The following is a 15,159-nucleotide window of genomic DNA, read 5'->3' as shown; positions in this document are numbered from 1 at the left end:
ACACACACACTGCACACACACACACTGCACACACACACACTGCGCTAGCCCATCACACAGTGAGGAGACAGCCTTTAGCCTGCCTAAATAAGTGTCACAGTAACCAACCCTGCTGGCTGCTTTTCCCTCACAGACCACACTATCCATCTGCCTACTACACAATTACCCACCAGCCTGACCAGCTGATAACATGACCCCCCCATGCCTAGTAAAGTACACACAATGGCAAACCACAAAACAGTACACAATTCATGCATGGTGTTGGTTAAAGGAAAGACTCACCCATTTTGAACGTTATATCGTATCTGTGCATCTCGGAGCGAAGGGTGAATGCATTCAAAATGGGTGAATCTTTCCTTTAACTCTTCTGTGCACATTTCAAAGTTCATTATACCACCTTGAGCATCACGGAAAGTCCCATTAAAATACTTGGGTCTTGGATGGTATTAAAAAGCAGAGGTAAATGACAAAGGAGCTGAAAAAGTGTCTGAGCCAAAGTTTCACCATGACGACAAAGTTTTTTTTTAAAGTGTCGGACTGCAGGCAGACAGTTGCAGCAGCAGATGTCTAAGGTCAGGCCATATCATGATTTAATTATGAAACAAGCACCAGCCAACACCCTGCCTCCACTGAGCTCTTAGTGGGCCAGGCCCACTCTCAAGCAGAGCATAGACATACTGAATCAGAAATACTGTCTGTGCCCATGTCGACGTGCCATTAGAACTACAAAACTTAGGAGAAGCATGTTCACCCTTACAGTCAACGCTGACTACAAACTGTCAGACTTTATCCTTGTGTCACTGCTTTTATCCTGTCTTAGCTAAATCTACCACAAACCTAAAAGCATTTAAATGCAACGCCATTCAAGACAGTCGTAGGTTTAAAAATGCTTAGCTGAACTTAAATGATGTGCATTTATACCATGGCATTGTTGAATACTCGTTTTTAATTGGCTTGAATGGGCATTCGAAGGCGTGAATTATTTCCCTATAAAGCATTGTAAAATCCAATGGCTATAGTTCATTCTTACGTGTTCTATGTTTGAGCTGCTTTTGAAATGAAAAAGTTGAATTGTTTAAATTTGATTTTCATTGTAAGCGAGGACTGATTGTTTGGTTACCAAGGCAGCAGCTGTAGCTATCTAGTAAACTTGTTCGCTACTTCAGTGGATGCCAAACACATTATTACCGGCAAAATGAACACATTTCAAATGATAAGGTATAAGCTAACACAATGAACTCGGGGGCTCAATGTGTTCTCTGGAAAACAATGCAACATCGTGAAAGTTCAGTGCCATGACGTGCTACACACTTTCCACATCGTGCATTATTTTCCATAGAACGCATAGTCCCCTCTATTATCACTTATGTAGTCCATAAATTACATTCATATGCATGAGACCCAACCATGAAAAACTGGGTCCTAGTTTTACAGACTGCAACTGCAGTGTTATTCCTGGTCAGGGCACACTAGTGATACTGCAGCACTACAGCCCAAATAACCTATTGGCTCACACCATTTCTAGCTTTTCTTGGCCACTCCAAAAAGGAAAGTGCAAACAGAACTAATCTGACGATTACAACATCATTAAAGATATATGGGCTATTTACTGCAAATAGCATGGCTGGGTGATTTTAAACGTCATAGTCAATCGATTAATAATATAAAAAAGTCTTAGCTAAAATATTTCTTTAAGTTACAATATGTAGAAAAGTACAGAACTTTGGTGAAACATCACAGCACAGTTGAAAAATAGATGGCAAATAGATGGTGTTCAGAGATAGATGGGATGGGAGGGGTTGAATGGAGCTGATGGATGGGACTAAAAACAAACAAAAAGATAACTATTGTAAACTACACTGTGTCTGTAAAATGTATATAGTATGTATAAGCTGGAAGTAGAAGCCTAAGAGATGTTGTCCATTAGTTTACTCCCATTAGGGGAAAGATGGAAGGGTTAGGGTAAAACAAAATCATCTCTCTACACACACAACATTTTGGGGTCACTTAGAAATAGGTGTACAGAAGTAATGGTCTTCTGTACATAGGTCTACAGAAGACCATTATCAGCAACCATCACTCCTGTGTTCCAATTGCAGGTTGTGTTAGCTAATCCAAGTTTATCATTTTAAAAAAGGCCATTAGAAAACCCTTTTGCAATTATGTTAGCACAGCTGAAAACAGTTGTTCTAATTAAAGAAGCAATAAAACTGGCCTTCTTTAGACTAGTTGAGTATCTGGAGCGTCAGCATTTGTGGGTTCGATTACAGGCTCAAAATGGCCAGAAACAAAGCCCTTTCTTCTGAAACTCATTAGTCTATTCTTGTTCTGAGAAATGAAGGCTATTCCATGTGAGAAATTGCCAAGAAACTGAAGATCTCGTACAACGCTGTGTACTACTCTCTTCACAGAACAGCGCAATCTGGCTCTAACCAGAATAGAAAGAGGAGTGGGAGGCCCCGGTGCACAACTGAGTAAGAGTACAAGTACATTAGTGTCTAGTTTGAGAAACAGACACCTCACAAGTCCTCAACTGGCAGCTTCATTAAATAGTACCCGTAAAACACCAGTCTCAACGTCAACAGTGAAGAGGCGACTTTAAATGTTATATGGGCTAATATAGAAAGAAACACCAGCTTTTAAAAATGAATTTTCACCTTTTTCAGAAGTGGATTGATGCTTTTGTCAAAATATGCTGTTGAAAAGTACAAATGCTATAAATGACCACTCAAAGGGCAGCACTGGAAGAGGGAGGGGGTGGTACTGACCAACATAGTGCAGGTAGAGAGCCAGGTACTTGTACTGAAAGAGAGGGTTGTTGTTGAGACTGCTTCTCTGGATCTTCTGGAAGAAGGAGCTGACATCCCAGCGGTAAAGTACCTCCAGCAGCATGATGCTGGGGACACGCAGCCCCACGTTCAGCACCGCCTCCAGCTTGTCTTTTACCAACATGGCTCCGACGCGGAAAGCTACACACTAATATGACTGGACAGGGGGACAGAAAGATAGGGAGGAGAGAGGGAGCAAAAAGTCAGTCGTCTGAGGTGCTATAAAATGATAGCACGCAGACAAAAAAAACGGGCAAAATATACATTTGTTTTATGCAACTAGCTGTTTTTCAGAGCTTCATAGGTTAAATCAAATCAGTCATAAAATAAATACGAGAAATAAAAAAAGTACATGAGAATAAAATAAATACACAAGAATATACACAATAGTGATGGGAAGGAGGAATCGATACAGTAAGTGATTATTTTTGGACTATATTATATAAAAAAAAGAAAAAAGAAACGTCCCCTTTTCAGGACCCTGTCTTTCAAAGATAATTCATATAAATCCTTTATAACTTCACAGATCTTCACTGTAAAGGGTTTAAACACTATTTCCCATGCGTGTTCAATGAACCACAAACAATTAATGAACATGCACCTGTGGAACGGTCGTTAAGACACTAACAGCATACAGACGGTAGGCAATTAAGGACACAGTTATGAAAACTTAGGACACTAAAGAGGCCTTTCTACTGACTCTGAAAAACACCAAAAGAAAGATGCCCAGGGTCCCTGCTCATCTGCGTGATCGTGCCTTAGGCATGCTGCAAGGAGACATGAGGACTGCAGATGTGGCCAGGGCAATAAATTGCAATGTCCGTACTGTGAGACGCCTAAGACAGCACTACAGGGAGACAGGACGGACAGCTGATCATCCTCGCAGTGGCAGACCACGTGTAACAACACCAGCACAGGATCGGTACATTCGAACATCACACCTGCGGGACAGATATAGGATGGCAACAACAACTGCCCAAGTTACACCAGGAACGCACAATCCCTCCATCAGTGCTCAGACTGTCCGCAATAGGCTGAGAGAGGCTGGACTGAGGACTTGTAGGCCTGTTGTAAGTCTGGTGAGAACCTGCCATCACCAGCAACAATGTCGCTTATGGGCACAAACCCACTGTCGCTGGACCGGACCAGACAAGACTGGCAAAAAGTGCTCTTCACTGACGAGTCGCGGTTTTGTCTCACCAGGGGTGATGGTCGGATTCGCGTTTATCGTCGAAGGAATGAGCCTTACACCGAGGCCTGTACTCTGGAGCGGGATCGATTTGGAGGTGGAGGGTCCGTCATGGTCTGGGGCGGTGTGTCACAGCATCATCGGAGTGAGCTTGTTGTCATTGCAGGTATTCTCAACGCTGTGCGTTACATTGAAGACATCCTCCTCCCTCATGTGGTACCCTTGCTGCAGGCTAATTCTGTCATGACCCTCCAGCATGACAATGTCACCAGCCATACTGCTCGTTCTGTGCGTGATTTCCTGCAAGACAGGAATGTCAGTGTTCTGCCATGGCCAGAAAAGAGCTCGGATCTCAATCCCATTGAGCACAACTGGGACCTGTTGGATCGGAGAGTGAGGGCAAGGGCCATTCCCCCCAGAAATGTCCGGGAACTTGCAGGTGCCTTGGTGGAAGAGTGGGGTAACATCTCACAGCAAGAACTGGCAAATCTGGTGCAGTCCATGAGGAGGTGCACTGCAGTACTTAATGCAGATGGTGGCCACACCAGAACCTGACTGTTACCTTTGATTTTGACCCACCTTTGTTCAGGGACACATTATTCAATTTCTGTTAGTCACATGTCTGTGGAACTTGTTCAGTTTATGTCTCAGTTGTTGAATCTTGTTATGTTCATACAAATATTTACACATGTTAAGTTTGCTGAAAATAAACACAGTTGACAGTGAGAACGTTTGTTTTTTGCTGAGTTTAGATACTTTGACATTTTTCTTTTTTGCTACATAATGTTAGCTAGTGCTAAATTTGCTGTACCTGCGACAAAACACCGGTATTTTTCATCCTATAGCTTGTTCTCCTTTTTAAATAGTCAGCCAATGTGGTTTCAGTGCTTTTAATTTCTATGACTGATCAAAACTCATTTTCTCATGCTCTCTCATCTCTCTGCAGCTCTCTCATCTCTCTGCAGTGAGCAAAATGCTTGGAAAATCAAATTGTAATATCGAATTGCAATACATAAAGAATAGTGAGAATCGGAATAGATATCGTATCGGCGCATCGTGATAATATTGTATCGTGAGGTCCCTGGCAATTCCCAGCCCTAATATAATATAAAGGTCAATATCCATACCAATCAATGAAAGCGATACTGGTTACAGTTGTGTAAATCAGGGTTAAAGTGATTGAGCAGCTGAATAATTATAACAAACAGTAACAGCAGGGCAAGGCCACCCGGTAAAGGAGTTACACTTTCACTATAAAAATAGCTTTTAAAAAAAAAATTACAGTACAAATCAGGGCCAAGTACCCATATACATACGGGTTGAAAATGGCAGATTTGGGCACTGATAATCGCCTAAATTGGAACGCAGTGGCTGTACAGTAACATGCTACACATGATGTCAGAGCTCTGGCTCTGAGCTTGACAGCGCTGTATGGGAAGACGGATAGCCGTGCTGAACATGAGCACTGCACGCGGCAACAAGTTGCCCCCATCGTTCCTGCTAATTGGGCAACTTTGTCACTTTTTGTTGTCCCGAGTTAAGGAAATGCTGTAAATTAAGAGGACTATGTATTTAGAAAGATAAGACGTTGAGGATTATAAAAAATACAGCTTTGATGTCATACAAGCAGCCAAACACCCGAGAGTCCAAATGTGTACTTCACATTTCCATATCATAAAACACATGTCATGTACAGTGTCAACGTTTTTGATGTACATTTACAAGATGACATGGCGTCATACCCTGGGTTGTTCTGAACAAAATGAGCCCGGTTTGTCTATTGTGATGAAAATTCACAACAGAACACACACCTGAATGCACAAATTACAATCAGTATCTGTGAATAGACTTGTGAAAGTCGACCACCGTAAGATCGTATTTTATAATTTAGCTAGTCATGTTGGCAATAGAACAAGCTTTCAAATGATGCCCACACAACTCAGAAAGCGATTTAAAATGGCCATGTTTTTTTTTGTGTAAAAAAAAACAGTAATTGTTTGATGGCCGGAATGCAGGGCTGTGTTCCAAACAAAACAACTAAAAGTGTGATTACACTAGTTCCTTAATGGCACAGCTAGGCTATCGTAGAGTTGAAGACTCATCTTTAAGTCAAATGTGCATTGAAATTGCTTAGGAACTGTGCACACTTTGGACAGGTGTGTGACCTCTTGGAGACACCAGTTAGTCCTATCACTCAAACCATTTACTTGTCTCACATGTTAAGGAATTATTCTTATCATGTTATTGAATGTATCAAATGCAGTGAAAAGTACAGTAAATGTAAAATGCACAAACATATGAAGAAAATGTGGTCTATTTCAGAAGAACATAATAGCATATTCTGAGTCTTCCTTGTTAGGCCCTGCTCTGGCTATGCCATACAGCTGTGGGCTACACTAGTTCATTTAGCAGACAAGATTTATAGTATAGATTTATAGTAAGAATACAATTGATATTGTTCCCAAAACGATTTACAAGGGAGTGCATACATGCGGCTATTCTGTGTTTAGTGGTTAACAAAGTGACCATTTGAAACAGGTCCTCCTATATGGTTAATTTAGAGTTATTTATGCAACTTTGGTTGTGATACAAACCTTAGCCTATATGTATTTATTTATAATAGATTCTAAGGCTGCATGAACAACAAATGAAAATTTGAAAAAAGTTGCATGAAAGCCATGCGCTCTGCTCTGTTTCTTGCGCAGGCTGCACACACTTCATCAGTCTCTGATTTATAATTTGACAAGCACTTGATAATATTCTCACCCATCAGACTATTCTCAATTTAATGTGGCCTTTACATATAGCCTACTAATATACAGTGTCTTCAGAAAGTACTCACACTTCACTTTTTCCACATTTTGTTGTGTTACAGCCTGAATTTAAAATGGATTAAATGTAGATGTTGTGTCACACAATACCACATTTAAAAAAAACTTTATTTAACTAGGCAAGTCACTTAAGGAACAAATTGTTATTTTCAATGACGGCCAAGGAACAGTGGGTTAACTGCCCTGTTCTGGGGCAGAACGACAGATTATTACCTTGTCAGCTTAGGGATTTGATCTTGCAACCTTTCAGTCATGAGTCCAACGCTCTAACCACTAGGCTACCTGCCACCCCGACATAATGTCAAAGTGGAATGATGCTTTGATTTGTTTTTACAAATAATACAAAATTAAAAGCTGAAATGTCTTGAGTCAATAAGTATTCAACCCCTTTGTTATGGCAAGCATAAAATAAGTTCAGGAGTAAAACTTTGCTTAACAAGTCACATGGGCTCCCAAGTGGCGCAGCGGTCTAAGGCACTGCATCTCAGTGCCAGAGGTGTCACTACAGACCCTGGTTCGATTTCAGGCTGTATCACAACCGGCTGTGATTGGGAATCCCATAGGGCGGCTTACAATTGGCCCAGCAATGTCCGGGTTAGGGTTTGGCCGGGGTAGGTTTTCATTGTAAATAAGAATTTGTTTGAAACTGGCTGAACTAGTTAAATAAATAAAATATCTGCATGAACTCACTGTGTGCAATAAGTGTTAAACATAATTTTTGAATGACTACATCGCCTAATAAAAATATCTGTAAGGTTCCTCAGTTGAGCAGTGAATTTCAAACACAGATTCAACCACAAAGACCAGGGAGGTTTTCCAATGCCTCAATCTAAGCAGACATTGAATATGCTTTTGTGTATGGTGAAGTTATTCATTACACTTTGGATGGTGTATCAACACACCCAGTCGTCACTACAAAGATACAAGCGTCCTTCCTAACTCAGTTGACGGAGAGGAAGGAAAGTGCTCAGGGATTTCCCCATGAGGTCATTGGTGCCTTTAAAACAGTTACAACGTTTAATGGCTGTGATAGGAGAAAACTGAGGATGGATCAACAGCATTGTAGTTACTCCACAATACTAACCTTAATGACAGAGTGAAAAGAAGAACGCTTGTACAGAATAAAAATATTCCAAAACATGCATCCTGTTTGCAACAAGGCACTAAAGTAAAAATGCGGCAAAGCAAATCACTTTTTGTACCGTTTTTTTATTTTTTTTGTGTGTCGTATTGGATTAGCTCCATACACATTACAGAGTACCACGCTCCATAATTTCAAGCTAGTGGTGGCTGTACCATGTTATGGGTATCCTTGCAATCGTTCAAGACTGTGGATTTTTTTTTAGGATAAAAGAAATGACAGAATAGAGCTAACCTCTGGCAAAATCCTAGAGGAGAACCTGGTTCAGTCTGCTTTCCAGACACTGGGAGATGAATTCACCTTTCAGCAGGACACAAGGCCAAATCTACACTGGAGTTGCTTACCAAGAAGACAGTGAATGTTCCTGAGAGGCCAAGTTACAGTTTTGACTTAAATCTACTTGAAAATCTATGGCAAGACTGATAACTTTTTAAAATTGTGGCAAAAACAGTTAACACTCGAATGCATTTAGAATTGTTATTTGTTGCGCAATAGATTAGGCAAAGAGGTCAATGGACCTCAACCAAAACAATGGAAATACCATGGAAACGCATGGGGGAAAAATTCCGTGGGGGAAAGATCACGAGTCTCCTCATTGCCCCCCCCCCGACAAAATTTGCCTAATTTTGGCTACTGTTTGTGTATTTCAAACTATACTGAACAAAAATATAAAATGCAACATGTAAAGTGTTGCTCCCATGTGTTTCATGAGCTGAAATAAAAGATCCCAGAAATGTTCCATATGCACAAAAAGCTTATTTCTCTCAAATTTGGAGCACAATTTGGTTTATATCCCCGTTAGTGAGCATTTCTCCTTTGCCAAGATAATCCATACACATGACAGGCGTGGCATATCAAGAAGCAGATTAAACAGCATGATTATACAGGTGCACCTTGTGATGTGGACAAAAGGCCACTAAAATGGGCAGTTTTGACAACACCACAGATGTCTCAAGTTGAGGGAGTGTGCAATTGGCATGATGACTGTAGGAATAGTCCACCAGAGCTGTTGGCAGAGAATTTAATGTTAATTTCTCTACCATAAGCCACCATAATTTTAGAGAATTTGGCAGTACAGCCAACCGGCCTCACAACAGCAGATCACGTGTAACCACGCCATCCCAGGACCTTGACATCTGGCTTCTCCACCTGCAGCATCGTCTGAGGGGGTGCTGATGAGTATTTCTGTTTGTAATAAAGCCCTTTTGTGGGGAAAAACTTATTCCGATTGGCTGGGCCTCGCTCTCCAGTGGGTGAGCCTGGCTCCCAACTGGGTGGACCTATTCCCTCCCAGCCCCACACATGGCTGCACCCTTGCCCAGTCATGTGAAATCCATAGATTAGGGCCAAACAAATTCATTTCAATTGACTGACTTCCCTATATGAACTGTAACTTAGTAAAATTGTTGAAATTGTTGCGTTTATATTTTTGTTCAGTATATGTTGAGGTAAAAAAAATAGGACTATAAACTGGGTGGTTCAAGCCCTGAATTCTGATTGATATACCACAGCTTTCAGCCAGACTGTATACCACAGGTATGATGAAACATTTGCTTTTACTGTTATAATAAACGTAACCGGTTTATAATAGCTATAAGGCACGTCATGGGTTTGTGGTTTATGGCCAATATACCACACCCACTCGTGCCTTAAGTATAATTCTTGTCTGGATGTCAACCACAATAAAGGTTGATGTTATCGTCATCAATCAACTGCATTACAGTTAAAAATAACTGACTAGCACACTACAGATTTCTGTATGCTAACTATACTACCAGCTTATACGAACGGCATTCAGCAGTCACTTCTTCTAAACCTGAAAAAGGACAACTTCTAAATGTTATGCAGTGAAAACAGCCAAATATATTTCAAAATCTAACTTTAGTAACCACATTGTGGGCCTGTTACAATATGTCAATCATGACGGATTCGACAAATATTCACTTTGTTAGATCAAATTTGTTGAATGTGAGCCAAACCGTCATTGTAAATAAGAATTTGTTCTTAACCGACTTGCCTAGTTAAATAAAATAAAAATACCGCATCCTTCTATTCCCTAAGGTTTGCGTTTCACTGACCTCTTTTATTGCATCCATGCAGTAGCAGCTTTCTGAGGGGGTCTCACGCTGTCTGACAGGTGATAGGCTATTCCGCTTCATTTAATTCCACTACATTATGCAAATTAACCTAGACCAGACACCATGACCAGTCAAATGTATTTACGGCAGCTAACCGATTAATGGATACCCATTAACATCCCTATACCATTTGATGCAATATCTCATAATGAAAATAGAGATAATCCAAACAGACGTCCAGAAACAGAGTTACATGGTAAAAGAGTTACAGACATGCAAAACAGCAATAAAATGATCTCTGGATCGGACTTTCTAGGGCAATTTCCATAATGCAAGATTAAATGTGTGTCATGGGACCATAATGTAACAAGGGGCTGGATGTCCTTTTCAAAATGAAAAAAAAAAAAAAAAGTATGTCGATCGAAGACGTAGTAAAAGTAATTAGCTGACATAAAAAAAATAATAATAATACATTACTACGTTTAAGAGTGGAATTGTATCTATTTGCCACACAGCCAAGCATCCCAGCTTGTACCTGCATCGACCTGAAATACTGTAAGCATTCATGCCATATTGATGAGTTAGTTAGTGTATGGTCGTGATGCTTGCCTTTGCCCTTTCACGTGATCTGTAAGACAGGTTGGTTATATTTAACCGACCATGTGAAAAACATGCTAATAACTAGCGCCCAATCAAAAATGCAGTTTTTAACCAATGGGTAAAATTATCTTAATTGTGTAGATAATCCTATAAAGAAAATCAAAGGTTCAAACCTCATGTCTCTATCATAATCCGTTCAAAAATTATTGGTGTTTTTAACCCTTGTAGGATAGACGGAATTAAGGTGACTAAATCAATAGAGGCCAGAGAAACAGTGGGAAAAAATTAAATAAAATCACACCAGCTAGGCTGGATTCTGCACAAGAATTAAGGCTACTGGCTACCTAACATGTTCACTTTCCCGTTGAACTCATCTTTCTTCTCGAATCGCAGGACATTAAACAATAAGATTGATATGGATTTTGAGACATGACATCTTTTCATATTTTAGTATATCCTTTTCATATTAATAAAAAAAAAGGTTATTTTTCAAAGATTTCTCACAAAAACAAGCATATCTCTGAAATGTCAACAGAGCACATACCATAGGAGGTTAGTAGCAGCTTAATTTGGGAGGACGGGCACTTGGTAATGGATGGAATGGAATAAGTGGAACGGTATCAACATCAAACACATGGTTTTATGGGTTTGATGCCATTCCATTCGCTACGTTCCAGCCGTCCTCCCCTCAGCAGCCTCCACTGGCGTATACCAAGCTTTTTTTCCTCCAAAACCTTTTACATTTAATTCAGCTCGTCATGCTAATTTTGCTTTGAAGATGATGACCACAAAATGCAAAATACTCAAAAGTTGTTACGAGAAACCTGCACTGCTACGTCAGAGCTCTTCGGATGTATTAGGTTACGAAATCCAACTTCTTGGATAGAATGTTAACGAAATGTTAGAGAGAGACCCCACTGAACGATTCAGAACACGAATAATCATATTTGTCTTGGAAACATTTATTTTATAACATAAGGTGACATTTTATCACCAACGTGTGTTTTCACCCACTCTGGGCAGAGTGGGTGGACACCCTATAAGAGGGATGGGAAACTTTGTTGAGGGTGGGGGCCACACGGAATCTGAACTCAAGCAGGCCGCAGTGGTTTATGCAGTAAGAGCCAGTCCTAGCCTTTTGAGAGCCCCAAGTTAAAATGTTGTTTTCTCCCCCCTTGACAGCGAGGATACTTTTGATTTAGAGTCATTTCCTGCAATCCTATACATTCTGCTAAGGGTCTGAGAGAGGCTGTGCGTCCTCCATTTGCAGGCAGACACTGATGGAGTGGATATCCCATCCATTGAATTACATATAGAACTGATTCGTACGACCTCTGAGATCCCATCCCCCTGGCCCTCATTTTCAGATGGCCTTTTGAACATGCAATTATGAAACATACAGGTCCACTGTACCAAGCGTACAATTTTCTAGGTATATCACATTAATGCCCATGATGACTGGAAACGTAACGTTAGCTAACAAGACCAATTCGCATTATGCTTACATAACCGAAATGGTGTAAACTATGGTTATACAGGCACCGGATTACGTTATGTTGAGGGTTATGTTAGCACAGCTATTCAAGTCTAGCCCGACATCTAGCTAGTTACACTATATTAAATGCTTGTTGGGCTCCGAGCGTTTATGACATGAACTTTAGTAACCTCGCCAAACGAACGTTAGCAGCGGCTAGCTTACCGTAATTAGTTGTGCCCTGCAAGAAGGGTGATGAATTGTCACTTTCTCTCAATCTCATATTCCAAAATGCACCAAACTACAACTACGTACATTTGTAGGGTCGTAAAACGAGACAAGATGCTAAAAGTCAGTGGTTTAGCTAACTAGCTATGCATCACATATGTTAGCATCACATATGTTAGCAACGCAGATGAGCAGTCGGGACGAGCGAAAAACTGCATTGATGACCCGCCTACATCAATGTAACGTTAGCAATAACGTTACCTTATGTTTTTAATAATGGAAACGACCACCATGCATAGTTTAGCAAGCTAAAAAATAAAGCACGAGATCAACAGCTGCTCACGATTTAAATTAATCTAACAACAGCTGGCTAGAAACATTGCTAGCTACGCCTTATCGCAGAACTGCATGTATTGTGTCGCTAACCAGCTAACTAGCTAATGCTAGGTACTTGGCTAGCTAGCCAGCCCCTCGAGAGTCAAAACAACCCAGGTTAGCTAGCAAGCTAGCTGAGTATCCAAGTTCGCTTTATCAACATTGACCCACGGAAAAACAAAGAACCTACATTGCAAGAACGACGTTCACGACGTTAAAATGAGTTTGAGGATGCTTCTCCGGTCGAATATCAACCATTTTAACTCGGCTTCTCCCGAGTTAACGGTTGAAACGATGGGAGTTCCACCATGGATCGAGTCTTCTGCTGCCGCCGCTTCTTTTGCTTATTCTATGGTATATTGGCGTTCGCACAATTTAGTGTGCATGCCGCCACCTACTGTGAGGGATGAAAACGGAGCCTGTGTGTGTGTGTGTGTGTGTGTGTGTGTGTGTAAATAAATAAGCTAAATCAAACTACTTTTCTATTAAAAAAGTAAAACAGATCTGGAGAGCCTGGGAGGGCGAGCAGTCTTATGGTGCCGTACCCTTCGCAAGTCTTCCGATGTAAACTCCTGAAGTCCCAAAAACATTTCTGCCGCAGCCACAATAATATCGTTTATTTTACTTCTTTGACACTTGAACTATACCATTTATAACTGTGGCAATGAACACCACAAAATCAACCTTTTAACACACCGTTGACTGGCAGCAAAACCCTTGAGTGAGTAGGAGTGTCCAAACTTTTGACTGGTACTGTAAAGTGATGAAATGGATCAAGTGGTTTGTGTACACCGACTGACCCGCATGGTCGATAAGAGTGAAGAATCCCCCTCCTTCCATTCTATAGTTTTTTTTTAAGAAGAGTCTCTCCCAACTCTAATGTATTTAGTTTTTGTGAAATACCATGTAAGTGCCTTCGTGCCCAAACATGATGCCTTCTAATTGTAGTCGCTGTACTCATAATATACAGGAAAACGATCGCCTTATGGTGAGGATAACCGTGCTGCAAGCGCAGCTTCAGACGCAATCCTTAGGCAAGGGTCATTTATTAAGTGTAGGAAATGATGAAACAGCGTCTGTGTCACCAATAAGTACAGATAGTAGTATAAATCCCCTCGCACAGGCCCCACTGCTGGACAATTTTCCCATGGCTTCTGGAGGGAAACGCTGTAGGAATGCTCAACCGGTGTCGCTCATTCAGCCAACATAAACTTTAACCGGTTCTCCCCATTAAGTAACGAGTCAGAGGCCGAGCCTTCTCAGGTTTCTCCTCCACCCGCTACGGGTCTGAGCCGCCGAAGCCTCCCACCATTAGCTCTGACAAATTGAAAACTCTAGTCATTGGCGACTCCATTAACCGCAGTATTAGACTTTTTTTTAAATCATCCAGCGATCATACACTGTTTACCAGGGGGCAGACCTACCAGCGTAAAGGCTAATCTGAAGATGGTGCTGGCTAAAGCGAAAACTGTCGACTGTAGAGAGTTTAGGGATATTGTTATCCATTTGGGCACCAACGATGTTAGGATGAACCAGTCAGAGGTTACCAAACGAAACACAGCTTCAGCGTGTAAATCAACTAGAAAGATGTGTCGGCATCGAGTAATTGTCTCTGGCCCACTCCCAGTTAGGGGGAGTGATGAGCTCTACAGTTGTCTCACAACTCAATCGCTGGTTGAAAACTGTTTTCTGCCACTCCCAAAATATATAATTTGTAAATAATTGGCCCTCTTTCACGGACTCGCCGACAAACAGGACCAAGCCTGCTGAGGAGTGACGGACTCCATCCTTGCTGGAGGGGTGCTCTCATTTTATATATGAACATAGATAGGGTGCAGGCCAGGCAGCAGGCTGTTAGCCCGCCTGCCAGTTTAGTGGGGTCTGCCACTAGCAGTCAGTGTAGTCAGCTCAGCTATCCCTATTGAGCCCGTGTCTGCCTCAATCTAGGTTGGGCAAAACTAAACATGGCAGTGTTTGCTTTAGCAATCTCACTGGAATAAAGACCTCCTCCATTCCTGTCATTGAAAGAGATTGTGATATCTCACATCTCAAAATAGGGCTACTTAATGTTAGATCCCTCACTTCCAAGGCAGTTATTGTTAATGAACTAATCACTGATCATAATCTTGATGTGATTGGCCTGACTGAAACATGGCCTAATTTACCAGATTAATTTACTGTGTTACACTAGTGACCATATACCGCGAGCATTCCGCAAAGGAGGAGGTGTTACTAACATTTACGATACCAAATTTCAATTAACCCCCCCCCCACCAAAAGACTTGAGCTTCCAGACATGAAATCTATGTAGCCTACTCAATCACTTTTTATAGCTACTGTTTACAGGCCTCCTAGGCCATATACAGCGTTCCTCACTGAGTTCCCTGAATTCCTATCGGACCTTGTAGTCATGGC

General features: G+C 41.2%; 1 protein-coding gene across 2 annotated transcripts in view; it reads right to left on the bottom strand.

The window, feature by feature from the left end:
- Positions 1 to 13,106, bottom strand: part of LOC106567439 (RING finger protein 145) — a 28,777-nt gene extending 15,671 nt beyond the window's left edge. The window contains exons 1-2 of one of the 2 annotated variants that reach the window (XM_014136687.2): positions 12,935 to 13,106; positions 2,769 to 2,985 (exon numbers count right to left, since the gene is read on the bottom strand). In XM_014136687.2, coding sequence (XP_013992162.1) covers positions 2,769 to 2,952 — 184 coding nt within the window. In that variant the 5' untranslated portion in view covers positions 2,953 to 2,985; positions 12,935 to 13,106. Of the gene's footprint in view, positions 1 to 2,768; positions 2,986 to 12,366; positions 12,652 to 12,934 lie in introns of those variants that run through there. The other variant, XM_014136688.2, reaches the window with a different exon arrangement.
- Positions 13,107 to 15,159: the final 2,053 nt, after the last annotated feature.

The sequence above is a fragment of the Salmo salar genome, chromosome ssa13 (genome assembly GCF_905237065.1).
Source record: "Salmo salar chromosome ssa13, Ssal_v3.1, whole genome shotgun sequence".
In the NCBI taxonomy this organism is placed as follows: domain Eukaryota; kingdom Metazoa; phylum Chordata; class Actinopteri; order Salmoniformes; family Salmonidae; genus Salmo; species Salmo salar.
Note: the sequence above shows the minus strand (reverse complement) of the source record. Positions and strands in the feature narration are given on the sequence as shown.